Source organism: Ranitomeya imitator, chromosome 3 (genome assembly GCF_032444005.1).
Source record: "Ranitomeya imitator isolate aRanImi1 chromosome 3, aRanImi1.pri, whole genome shotgun sequence".
NCBI lineage: Eukaryota > Metazoa > Chordata > Amphibia > Anura > Dendrobatidae > Ranitomeya > Ranitomeya imitator.
Genome location: NC_091284.1, coordinates 57096178 through 57122180, shown reverse-complemented (window position 1 = coordinate 57122180; position 26003 = coordinate 57096178). Strand labels below are relative to the sequence as shown.

At 42.4% G+C, this 26003-nt stretch overlaps 1 protein-coding gene across 1 annotated transcript in view; it reads right to left on the bottom strand.

The window, feature by feature from the left end:
• TMPRSS15 (transmembrane serine protease 15) overlaps positions 1–26003 on the bottom strand; it is a 459995-nt gene that overhangs the window by 239596 nt on the left and 194396 nt on the right. The window contains exons 11-13 of the mRNA XM_069760884.1: positions 12098–12206; positions 10138–10288; positions 3292–3433 (exon numbers count right to left, since the gene is read on the bottom strand). Coding sequence (XP_069616985.1) covers positions 3292–3433; positions 10138–10288; positions 12098–12206 — 402 coding nt within the window. The remainder of the gene's footprint in view (positions 1–3291; positions 3434–10137; positions 10289–12097; positions 12207–26003) is intronic.

Genomic DNA, 26003 nt, shown 5'->3' with positions numbered 1-26003 from the left:
CTAGGGCTAGGGTTAGGGCTAGGGTTAGGGCTAGGGCTAGGGTTAGGGTTAGGGCTAGGGTAAGGGTTGGGGTTAGGGTTTCAGTTATAATTGGGGGTTTCCACTGTTTAGGCACATCAGGGGGCGTCCGATCTCAATTCCAGCCAATTCTGCTTTGAAAAAGTAAAACAGTGCTCCTTCCCTTCCGAGTTCTCCTGTGTGCCCAAACAGTGGTTCCCCCCAACATATGGGGTATCAGCGTTCTCAGGACAAGTTGGACAACAACTTTTGGGGTCCAATTTGTCCTGTTAGCCTTGGGAAAATAAAAACATAGGGGATAAAATATCATTTTCGTGGAAAAAAAAATATTTTTTATTTTCACGGCTGTGCGTTATAAACTGTAGTGAAACACTTGTTGGTTCAAAGCTCTCACAACACATCTAGATAAGTTCCTTTGGGGGTCTAGTTTCCAATATGGGGTCACTTGTGGGGGGTTTCTACTGTTTAGGTACATCAGGGGCTCTGCAAATGCAACATGACGCCTGCAGACCAATTCATCTAAGTCTGCATTTCAAATGGCGCTCCTTCCCTTCCGAGCTCTGCCGTGCACCCAAACAGTGGTTCCCCCCAACATATGGGGTATCAGCGTTCTCAGGACAAGTTGGACAACAACTTTTGGGGTCCAATTTGTCCTGTTAGCCTTGGGAAAATAAAAACATAGGGGATAAAATATCATTTTCGTGGAAAAAAAATATTTTTTATTTTCACGGCTCTGCGTTATAAACTGTAGTGAAACACTTGTTGGTTCAAAGCTCTCACAACACATCTAGATAAGTTCCTTGGGGGGTCTAGTTTCCAATATGGGGTCACTTGTGGTGGGTTTCTACTGTTTAGGTACATCAGGGGCTCTGCAAATGCAACATGACACCTGCAGTCCATTCCATCTAAGTCTGCATTTCAAACGGTGCTCCTTCCCTTCCGAGCTCTACCATGCACTCAAACGGTGGTTCCCCCCCCACATGTGAGGTATCAGCGTACTCAGGACAAATTGGACAATAACATTTGTGGTCCAATTTCTCCTGTTACCCTTGGGAAAAAAAAATTGCGGGCTAAAACATCATTTTGTGGAAAGAAAAAATGATTTTTTAATTTTCACAATGCTACATTCTAAACTTTAGTGAAACAATTGGGGGTTAAAAGTGCTCACCACACATCTAGATAAGTTCCTTAGGGGGTCTTCTTTCCAAAATGGGGTCACTTGTGGGGGGTTTCCACTGTTAAGGCACGTCAGGGGCTCTCCAAATGCGACATGGCGTCCGATCTCAATTCCAGCCAATTTTGCATTGAAAAGTCAAATGGCACTCCTTCCCTTCCGAGCTCTGCCATGCGCTCAAACAGTGGTTTATCCCCATATATGAAGTATCGACGCACTCAGGACAAATTGCACAACAACTTTTCGGGTCCAATTTATCCTTTTACCCTTGGGAAAATAAAAAATTTGGGGCAAAAAGATCATTTTTTGTGAAAATTAATAAAAAAAATTTTTTTACGGCTCTACATTATAAACTTCTGTGAAGCACTTGGAGGTTCAAAGTGCTCACCACACATCTAGATTAGTTCCTTAGGGGGTCTACTTTCCAAAATGGTGTCACTTGTGGGGGTTTCCACTGTTTAGGCACATCAGGGGCTCTCCACTCGTGACATGGGCTCCGATCTCAATTCCAGCAAATCTTGCATTGAAAAGTCAAATGGCGCTCCTTCCCTTCCGAGCTCTGCCATGTGCCCAAACAGTGGTTTACCCCCCACATATGGGGTATCGGCGTACTCAGGACAAATTGTACAACGACTTTTGTGGTCCAATTTCTCCTGTTACCCTTGGTAAAATGAAACAAATTGGACCTGAAGTAAAAATTTTGTGAAAAAAAAGTTAAATGTTCAATTTTTTTAAACATTCAAAAAATTCCTGTGAAGCACCTGAAGGGTTAATAAACTTTTTGAATGTGGGTTTGAGTACCTTGAGGGGTGCAGTTTTTAGAATGGTGTCACTTTTGGGCATTTTCTGTCATATAGACCCCTCAAAGTCACTTCAAGTGTGAGGTGGTCCGTAAAAAAATGGTTTTGCAAATTTTGTTGCAAAAATGAGAAATCGCTGGTCAACTTTTAACCCTTATAACGTCCTAACAAAAAAAATTATGTTTCCAAAATTGTGCTGATGTAAAGCAGACATGTGGGAAATGTTGTTTATTAACTATATTATGTGATATAACTCTCTAATTTAAGGGCATAAAAACTAAGAGTTTGAAAATTGCTAAATTTTCATAATTTCCGACAAATTTTTGTTTTTTTCACAAATAAATGCAAGTCATATTGAAGAAGTTTTACCACTATCATGAAGTACAATATGTCACGAGAAAACAGTGTCAGAATCACCAGGATCCGTTGAAGCGTTTCAGAGTTATGACCTCATAAAGTGACAGTGGTCAGAATTGTAAAAATTGGCCCTGTCACTTAGGTGAAAACAGGCTTTGGGGTGAAGGGGTTAAGGTGAACCATGCTGCCCGAATCATGCCTGCTCAGCTAGACTAACAGGTCTCTCCTTATGTGTGAAAAAAGGGAAAGGCTTATTGATTATTGATGGGTGAACGTGCTCGGATAAGGTGTTATCCGAGCATGCTCGGGTGCTATCGGAGTATCTTGGGCGTGCTAGTATATTATGTTCGAGTCCCTGTGGCTGCATGATCTGTGGCTGTTAGACAGCCTCAACACATTCAGGGATTGCCTGTTTGTTAGGGAATCCCAACAGAAGGAATAGTATAAATTAGACTAAAAAAATGTAAAAATAGAAGAAAAAAAAAACAAGTTAAAAAATGAACATCACAAAAAAACAAAGAGATTCATTGCCTCTGATCTAAAAGAGAAAAAGCACATTAGGTTGATAAAATATGTTTCTTTGTAGAAAGCCAAATTTGTGACAGATGACATCCGGTATGGGGATGAAAAAATAGATCTTACTACTGAATCATTTCTTGCCAGTAATCAAATAACAGCAAAATACACAGCTCTCAGTAGCATTAGTCATACTCCATAGCAGATTTGTTTTATGAATTTAGCAGTCAGCATAGCCAATTATTCTCCTTCCCTCCTCACACCAATCACTACTTCCATCTGTCAAAATGACTGGTACTAAAACACGATTCGAATGCATGGCGGTGCCCAAGAATTGTCACAAGACGTGATAATTACTCCAAATACACACTCTGCGACTTCCATGTAATTAAAAATAATGTAAAATTCCAAATCTTTTGCACTTACATGGCTGAATGGTGGTAGTGGGAGGAGTAGGGACTCGAGTTGGTTCGACATAACCACTTTCATTGCACTTCCCAGCAGATAGTTTGATGTCATCTAACGCGATGTCGCTAAAACCTGGATTTTTTATGGCCTCGAATGCCACCTGGTGATTAAGAATGAGATAGTTTATGCTAAGATATCCCTGTCAGTAATTAGAAACACAATGCAAGTACAGATGGCAGAAGAGCAATGTCAGCTGTGCTTCACTCATATAAAAGTGCCTACAATATAATGGAGTTGGATTCTTCATGCCCTGAAGGACAGCATGATGTTGCTTTACTAAAAGACCATTGTACCATGTGTAGACCTGAGGAACAAAAGGCAAAGTCTGCACAATGCTTATATTTCAGAAATACAGTCTACACGAATGTCCTCTAAACCCATATTAAAGGGATCTTTGATGTATTGACTTCCCTAATGACAGGACTTGGAATGACATAACATGTCCTCAGGTACATCATTCTAGTCACATTGGGCAGGATAAGGCTACTTTCACACTGGCGTTTTTTTAATACGTCGCAATGCGTCGTTTAGGGGAAAAAATGCATACTGCAAAGTTGTTGGCAGAATGCGTTTTTACCCCATAGGCCGGCGTCACACTTGCGAGTTTTACGGACGTAAGAGCGCAGAAACTACGTCCGTAAAACTCGCAAAAAATACGGCACAATTATTCTCTATGCCCCTGCTCCTATCTGCCGTATTTTACTGATCAGTATTATACGGCTTTCTACGGCCGTAGAAAATCGCAGCATGCTGCGTTTGTCACCGTATTGCGCAAATAAAACGCCAATGAAAGTCTATGGAAGCCCCAAAAATACGGATTACACACGGACCAGCAGTGTGACTTGCGAGAAATACGCAGCGCTGTTAGAGAGAAAAGCTGGCAATTCAGTGCGGTGTACAGTAAAATCACACTGACAGCTTCCAGTCCAATAGGTAGAATAAATATGTACACATAGAATAGGTATATATATATATATATGTCAGTGAGACACATATATGTATATATATTATTACATCATACAGCCGCGATATAGCAAAAAGCCGGTAATTCAATTACCGGCTTTTGCTTTCTCCTTCCTAAAACCCGACATGATATGAGACATGGTTTACATACAGTAAACCATCTCATATCACCATTTTTTTTGCATAATCCACACTACTAATGTTAGTAGTGTGTATCTGCAAAATTTGGCCGTTCTAGCTCTTAAAATAAAGGGTTAGATGGCGGAAAAAATTGGCGTGGGCTCCCGTGCAATTTTCTCCGCCAGAGTAGTAAAGCCAGTGACTGAGGGCAGATATTAATAGCCTGGAGAGAGTCCATGGTTATTGGCCCCCCCCTGGCTAAAAAACACCTGCCCCCAGCCACCCCAGAAAAGGCACATCTGGAAGATGCGCCTATTCTGGCACTTGGCCACTCTCTTCCCATTCCCGTGTAGCGGTGGGATATGGGGTAATAAAGGGTTAATGCCACCTTGCTATTGTAAGGTGACATTAAGCCTAATTAATAATGGTGAGGCGTCAATTATGACACCTATCCATTATTAATCCAATTGAATGAAAGGGTTAAAAAAAAGACACACACACATTATTAAAAATTATTTTAATGAAATAAAAACAAAGGTTGTTGTAATATTTTATTTAACACCCAATCCAATCACTGAAGACCCTCGTTCTGTGAAAGAAAAAACATAATAAACCAACAATATACTTACCTTCCGCAGATCTGTAAAGTCCAACGATGTAAATCCTTCTGAAGGGGTTAAAACATTTTGCAGCAAGGAGTTCCGCTAATGCAGGCTGCTCCTTGCTGCAAAACCCCGGGGAATGAAGCTAAATATAGGTCAATGATCTATATTTAGCTTCATTTGCGGTGAGGCGCCCTCTGCTGGCTGTTCATAGATCGGCTATCTCATACATAAATTTGACTTGGAACTAGAGATGGGCGATCCCGAACAGTAAAGTTTGGCGTCGATACCAAACACCTACTGTTTGGGCACGGACACCGAACACGGACTTCATCAGGAAATCCGTGTTACTGTTCAGGTTTGGCTGCCCAAACACCGGGTGTTTGTTGCGGTGTCAGGTGTATGACATCACGTCAAACACTGCTTCTGAAATCCTCCCGCCGGTCAGAGAGCCGTGGTTCCCATGATGTCAGAAGTCAGCGTGAGCACTCAGCTGTGATCATAGATATAAAGTTTACCTCCTGTCACTGGTGTCAGCAGGATGGGACTACAGCTACCAACATCTGACACCTGTTGCTACTAATAACAGTGAGAGCAGGAGCGGCGGATGGGAGTATTCATCAGACGCTCCTGTGCTATAACTAAATAATTAAAAAAACAGTGTGGGTTCCCCCTATTTTTGATAACCAGCCAGGCAAAGCTCACAGCTGGGTACTTCAACCCTTAGCTGTTAGCTTCAGCAAGGCTAGTTATCAAGAATAGAGGAGTTCCCATGCCATGTTTTTTAAATTATTTTAAAAAATAATTTTAAAAAACAGCTTGGGTCTCCCCCATTTTTGACAACCAACCTTGCTAAAGCAGACAGCTGGGGGCTGGTATTCTCAGGCTGGTAAGAGGCCATGGATATTGTCCCCCTGCCTAAAAATAGCAGCTCGCATATGGCCAGAAAAGACACATCTATTAGATGCACCAATTCTGGCGCTTCACCGGGCTCTTTCCACTTGCCCTGTAGCAGTGGCAAGTGGGGTGATAGATGGGGGGGTTGATATCATCTTTGTATTGTCCGGTGACATCAAGCACTGAGGTTGGTAATGGAGAGGCATCTATAAGATGCCTCCATTACTAACCTCATAGTCACTTGTATGAAAACACAGAAACCAATAATAAAGTCCTTTAATTAAAAAAATGACACAGACTCCTTTAATAATCTCAGTTAAACCATACTTACGACCTAGCGCAATTCCACTGAAGCCCTCCTGTAATAAACCAGTAAAAATAATAAAAAACAATAATATTCTATACCTGTCTGTTGTTTTGTCCCACGCCGTAATCCATGTCTGGGAGAAAAACAGTTTTCAACCTGCACATTGCCAAGATGCGACCGTTCAAGCTGAGAACCACTGGTGAATGAACTGCTGTGAGCACAGTGTCAGTGACTAGTGGTGACATCACTGAGGCTGTGCTCCCAGCCGGGCTGAACTGCAGTGACCTCAGTGAGATCACCACTAGCACCGTGAGAGTTTTTCAAAAGGGGAAATCAATATCAATGGCACAAAAAATTGTCTTATAATTTCTGTTGAATGTGGTAATACCCCATATGTATCTGTGCAGTACTGCTTAGCCACATGGTGATACACAGGAGGGAAGGAGCGCTATTTAACTCTTGGAGCACAGATTTTGTTGGAATAGTTTGTGGACTCTATATACAGAGTTCATAGGTTCCAGAACTGCAGAATCCTCTCCAAGTAACCCTGTTTTGGAAATTAGATCCCTCTGGGAATTCTACAGGTTTACTGATGATTTTGACTCTGTGGCTTTTTCCAGAAACAAACAGCATTAGATATTGCTGAGTGAAAATTGCAAATCTGCCATTGTAGTCCCCAGCATGTTGCAGTTCCCAGTATCTTGTATTGTAGTGCCCAGTGCATGGTGCCCAGCTTGTGCTTCTGGAGATATACACCCATAAATTAAGTGAGCTCTCATGGCTACAGGACTGACAAGTGTGGATGATAAATTTGGTTTAGACACACTGACACTCAGAATGGAAGTGGACATTTGGATTTGAGAGCACAGCATACAATGGATTTAATTTGGGGGAGCCATTTTGCTTTTCCCAAACTTTTGAGTTACCAGTAACATGGAAGTCTCCTATATTTCCTTTAACAGATGACATACATGAGTGAGGACTTGCTATTGCTGTTTATTGAGTTGAAACTTTTACTGGGAACATTTTACATAAAATGAGCACTTACATCTGGGTTTCCATCTAAATCTCCAAATGACATGATTCAGATGAATTCCACGATAGAGCCAATCACTATAATGAGGCAGCAGAGTTACTGTGGGCTCTGTGTGATGTGGCCTCTTTTCAGCGTGACCTTCTTGTGCACAAAACTGTGTCCGAGTGCACTTTTATGCACGCTTACAAAGATGAACACCGCTGGATCACAGGCCAGACAGAGTTCACAGTGTCTCCATCTAGGGAATCTAACACTTGAGGTTCCTTCTGAATCACGCATTTCAGAGATTTATATGGAAACCTCGGTGTAAGCGTTCATTGTAGAGTGCAGGATAGATGTCAGCCGAGCCTTTTGCGATCTTTAGGAGGCAGAATGAACAAATCAAAAGCAGGTGAATAATTGGTTTTATTTACTTTTATATATTTATGGCTTTATTTATTTATTGTTTTTATGCAGTTTGTCATGCGGTATAAGTGAATAGACGCTTTATTTTGTCAGGTCAGTGCAATAACAGCATTACCTTATTTATATCTCTTTTTTATAGAAGAGTCGTTCTGGACGTGGTAATATGAAATATGTGTACTTTTTCATGCTTTGCCACTTTTACACAAAATTTTTTTTTTTCATTTTCTTAGAAAAAAATATTGTTTTTGCATAATTATATTCCGAGAGATATATTTTTTTTCTCAGTTGACAAAGCTTTATTCGTATTATTAAACTTTTTGTTAAGCAGTGTGATGAAAAAGCTTTTGTGAACATGAACGGTGGGTGTCGTGAACGGTTCAAAGCATTTTTTTACCATACAGTGTAGGCCAATCCCGTCACTCCCACTGATTAGCTCTTGGCAGCTCAAGCAGCGGTTAGATGTGAGCATAGTAAGAGCTCGTCCCACTTCCAATTAAATCAGAAGAATGCAAACATCAGATTGCATTTGTACCAATTTAATCCTATGGTTCTCTTCTCAATTGCGTCTTGTTTCCTGCTCTCATTGGATCGTGATCAGCAAGAAAAAAAATCACAGCATGCTGTGATTGCATGTTGAATTCTGATTGCACACACCCATATAAGTCTATGTGTGTGTGTGAAACATCACACTGCACTCAGATATCACTCGAGTGCAGTGCGATTCCCGCTAACTCCGGCAACAGAAGAGTTGGAGAAATTACTTTATCTGTCTCCTCCACAACTGTGCTATCACCCTCTCGCGAGAAGATCGGAGCACAGATTGTGGACATTTGGCTCGCAGCAGAGCAGGAGCCGAGTGTCATCAGCATATCACATCCAATGCTCTCGCATCGGCTGTTCTTTTGCTAGTAAGACCCCTGCCTAGCAGAGGGGAACAACATCACTCCGTTTTAACTCTTAGGTACTTTAGATACTTATTTTTTTACCTTGAGAAAAGTGCAGGTCCCAGGCCAAAATGCGTTGGAACAATAAACAAAAAATTGTGGAACAAAAAAGGCATGTCATTTACCACGTGCAGCCCATTCAACATGATAGTGTCCTCCTCCACAAGTACTTTAGATTCGCAACTATTCAACCGAATGGAGCTGATAATCTAATATTCTAATATATCTTACTGATATTATGTCCTGGTTATCTAGTGATAGCAAAACTGATTAAAATATAATTGTAAGCACAAGTGCACATGTTCTGTTCAGGTGGGCAAAAAATTGAAAGGAAACTTTTTAAGGTCAATATAATTTAGCAACAGGCCAAGCAGCCTAATGTCACAATCCATGTTTGGATTCATGGCAGCTCTGGTTTCACTCTTTTTTAAAAATAGCTTTTTCCTTTCAGGACCAGTGGGGGTAAATATCAGTTTCCCCGGACAGGCAATGAGCTGTAACTGCAGTGTGGCTAGGTCAGCTGATGTGGGTGGTGACCACTCCCACCATCCTTTAAATGGTCACCTGATGCAACCTCTGACTGTCGGTGATAGAGCAATCAACAGTGACCAACCCTGGAGGAAGAAGCATGCTGGCTGCTGTGGTGTATCAGCTGATTTTGTTAGCTCGTGATCCTGGTGCCTTTATTCTGCTGTGTGACGCACTGCAGCAGATGAAGTTGAAGCTAAGTTGTGTTTTTACCCTGTCCCTTTCATGTTTGTCACTGTCCCCTGTGTAGTATTATCTGCAGTGGTAAGGCTAGCTCCCCTTTCCAGCCAGTGCACTATCCAGGGCTGTATTAGGTGACAGTGAGGGACGAGGTTCGAGATGGCGGTGGGGGGAAGGACACTGTTAGAGCATTAGGGGAGTGCAAGGATAGGCTCAAGTTTGAGCTCAGGTGGTGACCATTCCCCACTTCCCTATCAGTAGGGCCTTCCTTTCCCCATTTCCATCCCATTGTTAGTGTGTTGCGCCGTCTGCTGACCCCCGTTGGCTCATGTTACATCGTGAAACCTAATATGAATTAGTCAGTCATGTCCTGTATATAAGTGTCTGCCAGTGCTAATTGGTGGAAAGTTTTCTTATGTCTATTACAGATCAGATCATTGTGATTAAGAATTAAGAATCTCCCTATTCAGACTTATATGTAGAAAGCCATAGATTAGTTCTTAATTAGTTAGAATGTTTTTTGAATATTAGCATTAGGGTTGGCTGTCAGTGCCGGGGCACGGCTATACCCGCCGCGCTCTATACACAGAGCGGTGACTGCCCTTGTGCTTGCGTCGCCCCCGTGACTGACGGGAGTAATAAAGTTCATTAGCTCCCAGCAACGGGTGTTTTTAAGTGCCGGCACCTGGCAGGTTCAAAACTGTATTCACCTGCAAATTAACTCCATATCTGCAGTTTAATAACATTTTTTTCACATGACAGGTTCCCTCTAAGCCCAAATTATATCTACACGTTGAAGGAAAAAGCAGAATATTTACTCACAGACAGTTCAGAAGTTTCATTTAATGTAATCTGTCCAAAATTCCAATTTGGGCCATAATTTCCTTCTTTAGAAAAAATAACTCGCTCGGTATTGTTTGTAAGTATAATAAAAACAGATAGGCGGTATACATTGACACCATACATGTGGTACCTGGGATTGAAAAACAGAAAAAAATAATAATTAAATAAAGAAGAAGAAAGCTAAAGAATAAGGAAAGGAACACAACATATAGAGTGGAAGCTAAATGGGAGCGGAAATATCTACAAATTTAAAGAAAGGTAAAAGTCTAGCAAGTTACTAAAAAACGTTCTATATCTTGTGTTACATCTGTGAAGTTGTCTACTGTGGTACAGAGAGTTGTAGTATTCTTCCTTATATCTTGTATTGCTAAAAAAGTTAAAAAATAAACCTTTAAAAACAAATAGTTCTCCATTACAGTGAAAGAATGTATCGTCTATAACTAAAATCAAAAAGGGTTGCCAATAATTGTGCCAGATTTTAATACAAGGAATAAGAGGACTTAGGCCCTGAATTATCAAGTAGGGCATTTTTCATGCTGGTCTCGATTGAAGGTGACATGCAAGGTTACTGAATTATTTAAAGGTGCATGCCTTGTAATGAATAATAGAGGCAAGAAGGTACGGGTGTCTCCATATAGCATCTCTCCACAAATCTTTCTCTAGGGACTGGACTGTAATTTAGGTCTTGAGAAACATCGCTGCTTGTCATGAATTTGACGAGTGGGAGTTGCCATCCTCCTATCCGGCCCCATTTACACCCACCTCTGCAGAACTGAAGAACTCCATAAGGCTACTTTTCACACTAGCGTTAACTGCAATCCATCACAATGCGTCGTTTTGCAGAAAAAATGCATCCTGCAAAAGTGCTTGCAGGATGCGTTTTTTCCCCATAGACTTGTATTGACAACGCATTGCGACGGATTGCCACACGTCGCATCCGTCGTGCGAAGGATGCGTCATGCTTTGGCGGACCGTCGGAAGCAAAAAACGCTACATGTAACGTATTTTGCTCCTGACGGACCGCTTTTTCCAACCGCGCATGCGCGGCCAGAACTCTGCCCCCACCTCCCCGTACCTCACAATGGAGCAGCGGATGCGCCGGAGAAATGCATCCGCTGCCTCCGTTGTGCAGTGCGTTAAACGCTAGCGTCAGAATCTCTGCCCGACGCATTGCGACGGGGAGATTCCGACGCTAGTGTGAAAGTAGCCTATGTCGAACAATTTTAGCACAGCTCCATCAAAGTTTTACTACTTTTAGAATCTTTTCCTGCTAGAATTCTGGCATAAAAGCTTTGACGAATCTTGGTCTTGACGTCTATTTTCCATTCCATGTTCTTTCAAAATCCCCTGGGGTATTTTCTTGTTAAAAATGTAGTCCCTACGTAGAGAAGAGTCCAGCATCTGTTCTTACCGCTCAGTAGCAAGAAGAACGTGGAAAACAGATCTGGTAGAATCCTATGTATTTATGAGGTCTGGCTCATCCCCGTGCTCCAGCCTTTTGGAGGGTGTATCTCCAAAATATAAGTTCAAAATATACAAAGCAGGGTCCCTTCATTTCTCTGGGATTCATATTATAGCTACAGTAAAAGTCTCTATACTCTAATGATTTCTTTTTTTAATTTTCATGAGATCAGTTTTGTTTTTGGACATAAAATATATAAAAGATTTTCTGAGATAATTTATACTTATCGGGTACCATATCCCCAGTGCCGAAGTTTACATAAATTCTACTCGTGCTGCCTGAATACGGAAAAACAAGATGCATCTTAGGAGGGCTAATTATTTGTTTCTATAATTTAACAAAATTGATTTTCTTCCTATGCTTGAGCAAACTAGTTAACCTTTAACATATTGTTAATTAAGCCCCTTTACCAAGCAGAATGTGATTTTGTGGTTATCGTTAGACACATCATTTATTTTATGTAAGTTTCCCACTTACCAGAAACTGAGGCATAGGGGATCTAATGTTGATGATGACACCAAAGGAAGGCTAGCAAGCCTAATTCGTTGGCCAAATCCAGGTCCGAGTGGGGTTGAGATATAGTAACCTAAAAGTATGAGAAATTAAAGAGCTAAATTTCATACAAAAGGGAAAAAAATCAGAAATAGAATGAGTACTTGCATTGACTTTAGTATATTTGAAACATAGAAGCCCAAAGTTTCCTGGAGATATAAGAAAGAATTTTCCATGCTATGTTCCAATGAGTTAAACAAGAGCATGCCATTGGAATAGGGAGAGACATCTTTGGATGGTATTTTATGGGTGTCTACTCGTTGAAATCTATGTGCTGATTAAATAAATTGTGTTGTCTACAATGTATCTATAAGAGTAAGTTCACATCTAGAGAATACACCGTAAATGTTCAGTCCAGATTTGTCAGTGGATAATCTGCAAGTTTTTTTTACAGAAGGAGCTAAGTGAATGAAATGTCTCAAAAGTTTCCAGCACAAATTACCCAGCCCTACAACTCTGATATATAGCTATACATACAGTATAATAATAATCTTTATTTTTTTATATAGCGCTAACATATTCCGCAGCGCTTTACAGTTTTGCACACATTATATAACATTCAATGGGGCTCGGTGGTAATTGTGAGCTATGTAATTTTATAGCTCAGATACTGGAGATAAAGTTGAACATTGAGCATTTGTAAAAAAAAAAATATGGATATTAAATCCGACCAATATCTCAAAATAATACATTTGACATAGCAAAAATCTGTTGCTCACAATCATTAGGCCATATGGACATTATAGATGGAACCCCCTTTCCACCAAATAAGACCCTATTGTGCTTTTTTTTATTCCCTAACATATTTCTATGCATCTTACAATTCTTACCCTGCTCTGTCAGGTAATGTTAGAATAAGGATGGATCAGATAAGTTGACTTATTGAATTTCAACACTCCTGTTGTTCTCAAGACAAATAAGTTGCGGCAACAGGTGTCTAGCAAGGACTAATTCCCCTCTCCCACTCAAGAACTAATGTATATTTGTAAGAGGAGGAAGGGGTGGAACAAAATTCCTGCCAGTCAAATAAGTGTTTTGTCACCATTTCCGTCCCTGCGGCACAGATGGAATTAACTGTATGTCCGCTCTTGGTTCGAGTTTTATGGAGCAGCCTCAACAGCTGAGCCCGCACCAGACAAAGAAAAGACACCGACTGTAGTATACAGAGGGCATTTGCCTCTAACAGCAGCATCTGCAGCTAGCTTTGATCAATGCTGTTTAACCATGCAGATGTCGCTGTCATTCACAGACAGCAACATTCAAATTATACAATCACTGGTGCAGGTAAGCTCCGACTCACTTTCGTCTCCTACGAAGCAATCTCAATGCGCCAATGGGTTACCATGTCAGCCAGAGATCTAACGAAGGTCCTCATGATCACCATGTTTACCCTGCTAAGAAGCCCAGTCGTGACATGGGCATCATAGGACACACTTTATACCTCAAAGCAGTTGTATTGCAGTATTTAGGAAAGATGATAAAAGGTTTGAAGATTCAAATCCCCTAAAGAGACTAAAAAATAACATAAAAAGGCTTTAAAATATATATAAAAAAGTTAAATCTCTCATTTAAAAAAATAAGATAAAATAAAAATATTGTCTCTCTCTGAATCCATAAAAATCTGAGATATCAAATTATATGTTTTATTAACCAAGATAGTAGTTGCCATACAGAGAGAAAAAAAAATACTGTTTTTGGTTTCCACTACTCTCTTAAAACTGTATTAAAAAGCGATTTGTGATCAGTAGACCTAAATAGTATCAATAAAAATGACAATATGCCATGGAAGACAGCAAACCATTACACAAGTGTATTATTGGTAAAATAAAAAAAAAGTTTAGGTTCTCAGAAAATAGGGACAATAAATGCGGACAAAATGTTTTATTTTTTTTACTTTCGGTACAGTCTTAATTGTACTCACCAAAATAAACAATTTGCCAGGTAGTTTTTAGTATATAATGAATAGTGTAAAAAGGAAACCCCCCAAAAAAATTGTGAAATGTCATTTATTTTAAATTAATGTGTCTTATTTTTCTTATTTTTCAGTATATTATATGGTAAAATAAATTATTTCATTCGAAACTACAAATCTTCCTGAAAAAAAAAAAAAACAAACCTTAATATGGCTATGCTGCTAGAAAAAATAGAAAAAAAAATAATATTGCTGTTGGAAAAAGGGAAAGAAGCGCTGGAAGGCAAAAGTGAAAAATTGCCTGGTCCTTAAGACGTAAAATTTGTGTGGGCACCTTAAGAAAGAGGGGCTATCCATATGATGAGACTGGTCAGGTCATGAATTATATAGTTGCCCGGTCATGTTAATGCCAGCTACATTTTTACTGGGGGAATATATGTGATTATTGGTGGTTACTTAGTGGAACCTGTGATCTGTTAACTACTATAAAGGGAATCTGTCATCAGGATTTCACCTCTCAATATGTTTATATATACATCTACTGTAGCTTTTCCAAAGACAAGTGCAACAACATTTTTGCATGGCCAGTACGTTCCACCATTACTGTAAAATCAGTGTTTGAATTGATATGCAAATGAGGCTGAAGAGCTTTAGTAGATCTGAGTTCTCTGTCACTCCAGCTCTATTCCCACCCAGCACCACCTGTTCATGCTTCACTGACCTCTGTGACTTTAGGCAAAGGCTATATCAGTCAAGCAGAAAGGGTTGGCACTGACTGGGAAATAAAGCTGGTGTGACAGAGGCTTCAGATCTACCATAGTCCTTCAGCCTCATTTGCATATAACTTAAATGCAGATTTTTCAGTAACAGAGGAGTGGACTGGCCATGTAAAGGTATTGCTGGACTCGTCTATGAAAGAGCTACATGCACATATTGTTTGGAGGGTGAAATCCTGCTGACAGATTCCTTTTCAATCTGTCAGAAGTCAGAACACTGAAGCAGAACGCAAGAACATCATGCAAGCTTTTGTGATGACCATGAACATGATTCTACATTTTATTTATTTACAATCAGGTCCCCACCATCCCTCTAGTCAGGCTCAGAAAAAATGTTTAGTTGACTGATAAAAAAACATATCAATTCTCCACAAACTTGCTTGCATAATTCTTCCTCTCGTTACAGTTCCAGAAATTCTCAAGGATCCAATTTATCTAAGTGAACCAGATGTTTCTGCCTGTTGTTCGCCATAAGAAGAAATAGCTGAAAATTTGGATTTGTTTTAAAACCTCTGATGCGTAAACATAAATTATCCTTTAGAGTCGATATAATTTTATTTATTTTTTTAAATACTTTGCTTTCTTGGTGCCCATTTTGATGTGTTTTATTCTCCATTTTCAAACCCAAGAGGCTCCTTGACTAAAACAGAATATTTCATCCAGCCAGAGAAAGCTTTGCTTCAGCAATTACCCTTGAAAATTACATTTTTGATTTGTAGTTTCAAGTTCCTGTGTTTAGGTTTCTGGAATGACTAAGGATCTTCTTGAAGTTTTGAGTTGACAATTGTTTATAACATTTGTTATGTCAATTGATGAAATAAATAAGTCAATCTAAAAAGAAAAAAGGTCTTAAAGAAATGGGCTAGGCATTAAAATTCCTTACTTACTTGGGATTCTATAGGACATGTAAAAAATATTAAAGTAACAAACAAAAACTGTAAAAAAAAATGCCTTTACCGGCATTGTGCAAAATTGGCACTACAATTGGGAAATATTGAAAAAAAAAAATAACAACTATTTATCAGCTAAGTCACCCGCTGCTCGATTCATACAACTAAGGCCAGTCTCACACATCCAGATAATTCCGGTACCGGAAAAAATCGGAACCGGAATTATCCATGTCCGTGTGCCCCTACGTTTCTGTGGCACATCAGTGTGGCACACAGGCGGCACACGTGTGCCGCCCGTGTGCCCACTGGGTACCACATGCAACGTGCTGGGTACCACACGTACCAGCATCTGGTGCTGAAGCCGCGATTCATATCTTCCCTGCAGCAGCGTTTGCTGTAGAGAAGATATGAACAATTGTGTTTAAAATAAAGATCTATGTGCCAAACCTGTGCGCCCCCCCACCCACTGTGCGCCCCCCCGCTGTTCTGAAAATACTCGCCAAGCTCCCTCGTTGGCTGTCGCTGCTTCCTGTTCTGGCCGCATCTTCTCCTGTATGCGGTCACGTGGGGCCGCTCATTTACAGTAATGAATATGCGGCTCCACCCCTATGGGAGGTGGAGCCGCATATTCATGACTGTAATTGGCGGCACCACTTGACCGTTGATACAGTAGAAGATGCTGCCAGAACAGGAAGCAGCGAGGGAGCCGGGTGAGTATTTTCAGAACAGCGGGGGGGCGCACAGGGGGTGGGAGGGCGGGGGGCACATAGATCTTTATTTTAAACACAATTATTCATATCTTCTCTACAGCAAACGCTGCTGCAGGGAAGATATGAATCGTGACTTCAGCACCAGTGGGGGGACAGCGCTTAATGTAGCGCTGTCTCCTGCACGGCACACCGACTGCACACAGACAATGTCCGTGTGCGGTACATGTTTTACACAGACCCATTGACTTTAATGGGTCCATGTAATACGTGCGCTCCCACGAGCACTGACATGTCTCTGTGTTTGGCACACGGAAACACGGTCCGCAAAAAATCAATGACATCTGAACAGATGCATTGATTTTAATGTGTCTACGTGTGTCAGTGGCTCCGGTACGTGAGGAAACTGACACCTCACGTACCGGAGCCACTGACGTGTGAAACCGGCCTAAGGAAGTCCTTCAGTAAGGAACATCCATAGTTGTCATCAAAAATATGCTGTTTGATATAGCCTAAGGCTACGTTCCCACAGTGAGTATTTGATGTTTTCGATTTTGTGCAGCATTCCTCCACCTGCTTGCATATCTCTTCATTGCATTTTTGAGTGAATTTTTATTACATGTGTTTCTATCATGTTGTTGATTCTGCATTTTTTCTCTTTCTTTGATATATCATGTTTTCAATTAAGCTGCTCAGTTTTTTATACTTGTTGATCTTTGGCTTTGACAAAACGTTATTGATAACATGTGTTGAATACGTTTCTTAACCCCTTAACGACCGCCGAAACGCCTTTTAACGGCGGCAGTTACGGGTACATAAACCACAAAAGTGGAAAAAGTGAATAGCGCCCCCCAGAGTCGGATTTTCTCTGGGGTCTCGGTTACCGAGACCTCAGAGAACATGATTCGGGATTTTTTTACCGACCCCTGGGTTGTGATCGCCGGTAATTAACCGTTTACCGGCGGTCACAAAAAAACGCGATTTCCCATTTAATTTCTCTGTCCTCCGATGTGATCGCACATCTGAAGACAGAGAAATGGGGTCCCTGATCGCCCCCCGATACTCACCTGTTTCCCCCGGTGCTCCTAGTGGCTCCTGATGGGCGCCGCCATCTTGTTACGACCAAAAAATGGCGGGCACATGCGCAGTGCGCCTACCGGCCAGCACCCGGAAGATCTTTGGGGTCTCGGCTGCCAGGGGTAGCCGAGACCCCAAAGAACATGATTGGGGTTGGTTTGTACCGACCCCTGTTTTGCGATCGCCGGTAATTAGCTGTTTACCGGCGACCGCAAAAAAAAAAGTGGTGTGTGTAGGGGGATTCGGGGACCCTGTTATACTTACTGGTGTCTCTGGATCCTGCTGCGTCCCCTCCTGCCTGCCGACTTCTTCATCCGCTAAGAAAATGGTGGTCGCATGCGCAGTGCACCCGCCATGATCTGTCGGCCGGCAGCTAGAGGAGTTGGGCTAAAATTAGGGTTAGGGTTAGGGTTGTGGCTAAATTTAGGGTTAGGGTTAGGGTTGTGGCTAAATTTAGGGTTAGGGTTAGGGTTGGAGCTAAATTTAGGGTTAGGGTTGGGGCTAAATTTAGGGTTAGGGTTAAGGGTGGGGCTAAATTTAGGGTTAGGGCTAGGGTTAGGCTTCTTTTCACACTTGCATCGGTATGGGGCCGTCACAATACGTTGGCCCTAGGTACCGATGCACGTTGTGAAAATTGTGCACAACGTGGGCAGCGGATGCAGTTTTTCAATGCATCTGCTGCCTAGTGTATGTCCTGGGGAGGAGGGGGCGGAGTTACGGCTGCGCATGCGCGGTCGGAAATTGCAAATGCGACGTACAAAAAAATGTTACATTGAATGTTTTTTGTGACGACGGTCCGCCAAAACACATTGGATCCAGTGCATGACAGGCGCAACGTGTGGCCATCTGTCGCGATCCGTTGTCAATACAAGTCTATGGGCAAAAAACGCATCCTGCGGGCACATTTGCAGAATCCGTTTTTTGTCCAAAACGACGGATTGCAACGGATGCCACACGACACAAATGTGAAAGTAGCCATAGGGCTAGGTTTAGGGCTAGGTTTAGGGTTGGGGCTAAAGTTAGGGTTAAGGTTAGGGTTGGGGCTAAATTTAGGGTTAGGGCTAGGGTTAGGGTTGGGACTAAAGTTAGTGTTAGGGTTAGGGTTGGGGCTAAAGTTAGGGATAGGGTTGGGGCTAAAGTTAGGGCTAGGGTTGGGATAAGGGTTAGGGTTTGGATTAGGGTTAGCATTAGGGTTACGTTTGGGATTAGGGTTAGGTTTGGGATTAGGGTTAAAGTTAGGGTTGAGATTAGGATTAGGGGTGTATTGGGATTAGGGTTAGGTATGAGGTTAGGGTTGAGATTAGGATTAGGGGTGTGTTGGATTTAGGGTTTTGATTGGGGTTATGGTTAGTGTTGGGATTAGGGTTGTTTTGGGGTTAGGGTTGTGATTACCATTAGGGTTGTGATTAGGATTATGGATTGGGTTGGGATTAGGGTTAGTGGTGTGTTGGGGTTAGGTTTATAGTTAGAATTGGGGGTTTCCACTGTTTAGGTACATCAGGGGGTCTCCAAACAGGACAGCCAATTTTGCGCTCAAAAAGTCAAATGGTGCTCCCTCACTTTTGAGCTCTGCCGTGTGCCCAAACAGTGGTTTACCCCCACATATGGGGCATCAGCATACTCGGGATAAATTGGACAACAACTTTTGGGGTCCAATTTCTCCTGTTACCTTTGTAAAAATAAAAACTTGGGGGCTAAAAAATCTTTTTTGTAGGAAAAAAATATTTTTTATTTTCACGACTCTGCATTATAAACTTCTGTGAAACACTTGGGCATTCAAAGTTCTCACCACACATCTAGTTAAGTTCCTTGGGGGGTCTAGTTTCCAACATGGGGTCACTTGTGGGGGGTTTCTACTGTTTAGGTACATCAGGGGCTCTGCAAATGCAACATAATGCCCGCAGACCATTCTATCAAAGTCTGCATTCCAAAACAGAGCTCCTTCCCTTCCGAGCTCTGCCGTGCACCCAAACAGTGGTTCCCCCCAAACATGGGGTACCAGCATACTCAGGATAAATTGGACAACAACGTTTGGGGTCCAATTTCTCTTGTTGCCCTTGTGAAAATAAAAACTTGGGGGCTAAAAAATCTTTTTTGTGGAAAAAAAAATATTTTTTATTTTCACGACTCTGCATTATAAACTTCTGTGAAGCACTTGGGCATTTAAAGTTCTCACCACAAATCTAGATAAGTTCCTTGGGGGGTCTAGTTTCCAAAATGGGGTCACTTGTGGGGGGTTTCTACTGTTTAGGTACATCAGGGACTCTGCAAATGCAACATAACGCTGCCGACCATTCTATCAAAGTCTGCATTCCAAAACGGTGCTCCTTCTCTTCCGAGCTCTGCCGTGCGCCCAAACAGTAGTTTACCCCCACATATGGGGAATCAGCCTACTCAGCATAAATTGCACAATACATTTTGGGGTCCAATTTCTTCTGTTACCCTTGTGAAAGTAAAAATTTTGGGGTGAAAAGATCGTTTTTGTGGAAAAAATATGATTTTTTTATTTTCATGGCTCTACATTATAAACTTCTGTGAAGCAGTTGGGGGTTCATAGTGCTTACCACACATCTAGATAAGCTCTTTGGGGGGTCTAGTTTTCAAAATGAGGTCAATTGTGGGGAGTTTATACTGTTTAGGTACATCAGGAGCTCTGCAAATGCAACATGACGCCCGCAGACCATCCCATCAAAGTCTGCATTCCAAGCGGCGCTGCTTCCCTTCTGAGCCCTGATGGGTGCCCGAACAGTGCCCCCCCACATATGGGGTATCAGCGTACTCAGGACAAACTGGTCAACAGATTTTGGGGTCCAATGTCTCCTGTTACCCTTGAGAAAATAAAAAATTGCAGGCTAAAAATCATTTTTGAGGAAAAAAAAGGATTTTTTATTTTCACGGCTCTATTTTATAAATTTCTGTGAAGAACATGGGGGTTTAAAGTGCTCACCACACATCTAGATAAGTTCCCTAAGGCAGGGGTGTCAAACTGCATTTTTCGAGGGCTACAACTAGGTCATGTTTTCAGGATTTCCTTGTACTGCACAGGTGATAATTTAATCACCTACACACATAATGATTGCAGCACCTTGTGCAATGCTAAGGAAATCTTGAAAACATGCATGGCTTGCGGCCCTCGAGGAATGCAGTTTGACACCCCTGCCTTAAGGGGTCTAGTTTCCAAAATGGAGTAATTTGTGAGGGGTTTCTACTTTTTAGGCACATCAGGGGCTTGTGTTTGAAACTGTTAAACTGTAAAGCGCTGCGGAATATGTTGGCGCTATATAAATAAAGATTATTATTATTATTATTATTATTATTAGGGGCTCTCCAAACGCGACATGGTGTCCAATCTCAATTCCAGCCAATTCTACATTAAAAAAGTAAAACGGCACTCCTTCTCTTCCAAGCTCTGCGGTGCGCCCAAACAGTGGTTTACCCCCACATATGGGGTATCTGCGTATTCAGGAGAAATTGCGTAACAAAATTTATGGTTATATTTCTGTTTTTACACTTGTGAAAATTAAAAAAAAATGGTTCTGAAATAAAATGTTTGCAAAAAAAAGTTAAATGTTAATTTTTTCCTTCCACATTGTTTCAGTTCCTGTTAAGCACATAAAGGGTTAATAAACTTCTTGAATGTGGTTTTGAGCACCTTGAGGGGTGCAGATTTTAGAATGGTTCACACTTGGTTTTTTTCTATCATATAGACCCCTCAAAATTACTTCAAATGTGATGTGGTCACTAAAAAAAAATGGTGTTGTAAAAATGAGAAATTGCTGGTCAACTTTTAACCCTTATAACTCCCTAACAAAAAAAAAATTTGTTTCCAAAATTGTGCTGATGTAAAGTAGACATGTGGGAAATGTTATTTATTAACTATTTTTTGTGACATATCTGATTTAAGGGCATAAAAATACAAAGTTTGAAAATTGCAAAATTGTAAAAATTTTCACCATATTTCCGTTTTTTTCATAAATAATCGCAAGTAATATTGAAGAAATGTTACCACTAACATGAAGTACAATATGTCACAAAAAAAATTCTCAAAATCAGCGGGATCTGTTAAAGCGTTCCAGAGTTATAACCCCATAAAGTGACCGTGGTCAGAATTGTAAAAATTGGCTCGGTCATTAAGTATCAAATTGGCTCTGTCACTAAGGAGTTAAAATCGCTTCTGCTATTAATATATATTTTATTGAAAAGCCATTGACTATTGAAATTGGTTTGCATGTTTTATCCTGTAGCATATTGTGGCAGATATTTCCTGCACCAGCAATTCTCAATACTTTACAGTTGACGACGATCTAAAGGTACCGTTACACTTAACGATTTACCAACGATCACGACCAACGATACGACCTGGCCGTGATCGTTGGTAAGTCGTTGTGTGGTCGCTGGGGAGCTGTCACACAGACAGCTCTCCAGCGACCAACAATGCCGAAGTCCCCAGGTAACCAGGGTAAACATCGGGTTACTAAGCGCAGGGCCGAGCTTAGTAACCCGATGTTTACCCTGGTTACCATTGTAAATGTAAAAAAAAAGCACACTACATACTCACATTCCGATGTCTGTCGCATCCCCCGGCGTCAGCTTCCCGCACTGACTGTGTCAGCGCCGGCCGGCCGTAAACCAGAGCATAGCGGAGACGTCACCGGTGTGCTCTGCTTTACGGCTGGCACTCACAGTCAGTGCGGGAAGCTGACGGCGAGGGATGTGACAGACACCGGAATGTGAGTATGTACTATTTTTTTTTTTTTACATTTACAATGGTAACCAGGGTAAATATCAGGTTAGTAACCCAATATTTACCCTGGTTACCAGTGAACACATCGCTGGATCGGCGTCACATACGCCGATTCAGCGATGACAGCGGGTGATCAGCGACCAAAAAAAAGGTCCTGATCATTCCCAGCGACCAACGATCTCCCAGCAGGGGCCTGATCGTTGGTCGCTGTCACACATAACGATTTCGTTAACGATATCGTTACTATGTCACAAAAAGCAACGATATCGTTGAAGAAATCGTTATGTGTGACGGTACCTTAAGACTTCTGTTTACTACAGTCCACAGTCCACTAATGGAACAGAACAATGGGCCTCTTAAGACCCGCTGAAAGAGAAGTGCAAGATAAATTAATAATCCTTTGAGCCGTCCTGCTCTAGTTTCAGCTCTTTTCTTACTCTAGCTTGATTCAAGCATTATAAATGTATAATGGAACCGTTGGTTTTGCATTCCTCAGGTACGTTATGTAACGTATCCCAAGCCAGAAGTCAGACTTTCTCATTTTTCTATTCTAATCTTCTTTTCTTAAATATATTATTTTGCTAAAACGACAAAGAATATCACAGTCAATTTAAGAATTTGGAGGCATCAAGACTTTTGTGATAATTTACTTATCTGTTTATATAAATATTCTTAATCACATACAACATATTCTGTTTATTGGAAGACAGTTCTGAAAAATTAACCCTGCCAATCGTGCATTATGCCTTGTGAAGAGAACATCAATTCACTGCACCCTGCTGCTCTTTTCATTCGCAGTTCAAGCGGATTTTATACCATCCCGACAGGCTGTGTACATCAAGAGATCAATCCTATGAATAATCCAGCAAAAATCATTTTAAAGTTGGAGCATGAACTTGCATTCAGTACCTGCATATAAACAGTGACACCCACAAGTGTATCAGCCACGGATATGCTTTACGCTTACCATACTGAATACTGTAAACTCATATTCTTGTGGCAAGAGGCATTTTTTTCCCCTTTATTGCCATCAAAGGAAATGTTTCTGTTTCACTTAAATTACTTTAATGTTGCTATTTTTATGATAAAAGTAAATATTCTTTCTATGTTTTTATTCTCCCCTTTGAAAACATGTTTAATTTTATATATACCGTATATATATATATATATATATATATATATATATGTATACTAGCTATTGAACCCGTTCTACGCCCGGGGGCGAGCATTTATATTGGTATATGGTCTCCATCCTGTCATGTGCTGCTCCCATCCTGCGTCCCCATCCTGTCATGTGCTGCTCCCATCCTGTGTCCCCATCCTGTCATGTGCTGCTCCCATCCTGCGTCCCCATCCTGTCATGCGCTGCTCCCATCCTGCGTCCCCATCCTGTCATGTGCTGCTCCCATCCTGCGTCCCCATCCTGTCATGCGCTGCTCCCATCCTGCGTTCCCATCCTGTCATGCGCTGCTCCCATCCTGCGTCCCCATCCTGTCATGCGCTGCTCCCATCCTGCGTCCCCATCCTGTCATGTGCTGCTCCATCCTGCGCTCCCATCCTGTCATGTGCTGCTCCATCCTGCGTCTCCATCCTGTCATGTGCTGCACCCATCCTGCTTCCCCATCATGTCATGTGCTGCTCCCATCCTGCGTCCCCATCCTGTCATGTGCTGCTCCCATCCTGCGTCCCCATCCTGTCATGTGCTGCTCCCATCCTGCGTCCCCATGCTGTCATGTGCTGCTCCCATCCTGCGTCCCCATGCTGTCATGCACTGCTCCCATCCTGCGTCCCCATCCTGTCATGCGCTGCTCCCATCCTGCGTCCCCATCCTGTCATGTGCTGCAACCATCCTGCGTCCCCATCCTGTCATGTGCTGCACCCATCCTGCATCCCCATCCTGTCATGCGCTGCTCCCATCCTGCGTCCCCATCCTGTCATGCGCTGCTCCATCCTGCGCCCCCATTCTGACATGGGCTGCTCCCATCCTGCTACACTCAGCTCTGCTACATCTGCCACACTCTGCTCTACTACTTCTGCCACACTCTGCTCTACTACTTCTGCCACACTCTGCTCTACTACTTCTGCCACACTCTGCTCTACTACTTCTGCCACACTCAGCTCTGATACATCTGCCACACTCAGCTCTGCTACATCTGCCACACTCAGCTCTGCTACATCTGCCATATTCTGCTCTGCTTCATCTGCCACACTCTGCTCTGCTACATCTGCCACACCCTGCCTGCTACATCTGCCACACTCTGCTCTGACCCGCTCGGCCCCGCTGCCTCTGACCTGCTCGGCCCCGCTGCCTCTGACCCGCTCGGCGCCGAGTGCTGGGGGGCCTGAGCAGGCGGGGACAACGGCGCGCTGTGGGGGTCAGGTGCCGGTATTGCTGCCAGCTCAGGCCCCCCAGCACTTACTATATTCACCTGTCTTCCGTTCCACCGCTGCGCGCCGCCATCTTCCCTGTCCTCTGGCTGTGACTGTTCAGTCAGAGGGCGGCGCCGGCGCGCATTAAGCGCGTCATCACGCCCTCTGAACTGAAGATCACAGGCCGAGGACTGGGAAGATGGCGGCGCGCAGCGGTGGAACGGAACAGGTGAATATAGGCGATACTCACCCTCCTGGCGGTCCCTGGTTCTCTGTTGGAGATCGCGGTGTGCGTTCAGTGTTTACGCATACCGCGATCTCCCGGGACCGTCACTCTGTGAGGCCCAGACTGCGCCGGCACTTGCGCAGTCTATAAAGGCTTCGGACAGAATGACGCTCCCAGCGTTATATTATAGACCAACCAATCAGCGACAGGCACAGCGACGATGATGTCATAAAGGACGTAGACATCCCGCGTCTGATTGGTCGAGGCCGCCAGGCCTCGACCAATCAGCAACGGGCACAGTATCGACGTAGATGTCATAATGGTTGCCATGGCGACGATGATGTCATAAAGGTTGCTTCGACCAATCAGCGACGAGCACAGTCTGCCGCGAATTCTGGAATAATCATTGTCCATATACTACGGGGACATGCATATTCTAGAATACCCGATGCGTTAGAATCGGGCCACAATCTAGTACCTTCTATATATATAATTGTCTAAGGGTTTTTCCGTCTGTCTGTCTGTCTGTCTGTCTTTCTGTCTGTCTGTCTGTCCTGGAAATCCCGGGTCTCTGATTGGTCGTAGACCCCCGCGTCTCTGATTGGTCGAGGCCGCTAGGCCTCGACCAATCAGCAAAGGGCACAGTGATGATGATGTCATAAAGGACGTAGACATCCTGCGTCTCTGATTGGTCGAGGCCGCCAGGCCTCGACCAATCAGCAACGGGCACAGCGACGATGATGTCATAATGGTTGCCTCGACCAATCAGCGACGGGCACAGTCTGCCGCGAATTCTGGAATCATCATTGTCCATATACTACGGGGACATGCATATTCTAGAATACCCGATGCGTTAGAATCGGGCCACAATCTAGTATATATATATATATATATATATATATATATAGTTCTACTTATTATTACAATATTTTGTACCACTCTGATGTATTCATGTATCTCTAGCAGGGCCACGGGGAAAAAATAAGGCATTTAAATGGTCCCTGTTGTTTCAACAAATTAGCATAAATCAATACTATAAGCAAATGCATGAAACTTTACAAGATATCTTTTCTGAAAAATGTGCTTCTATCCCCACTTATGAGTCACTTCTTCCCCTTCTCCTGGCACA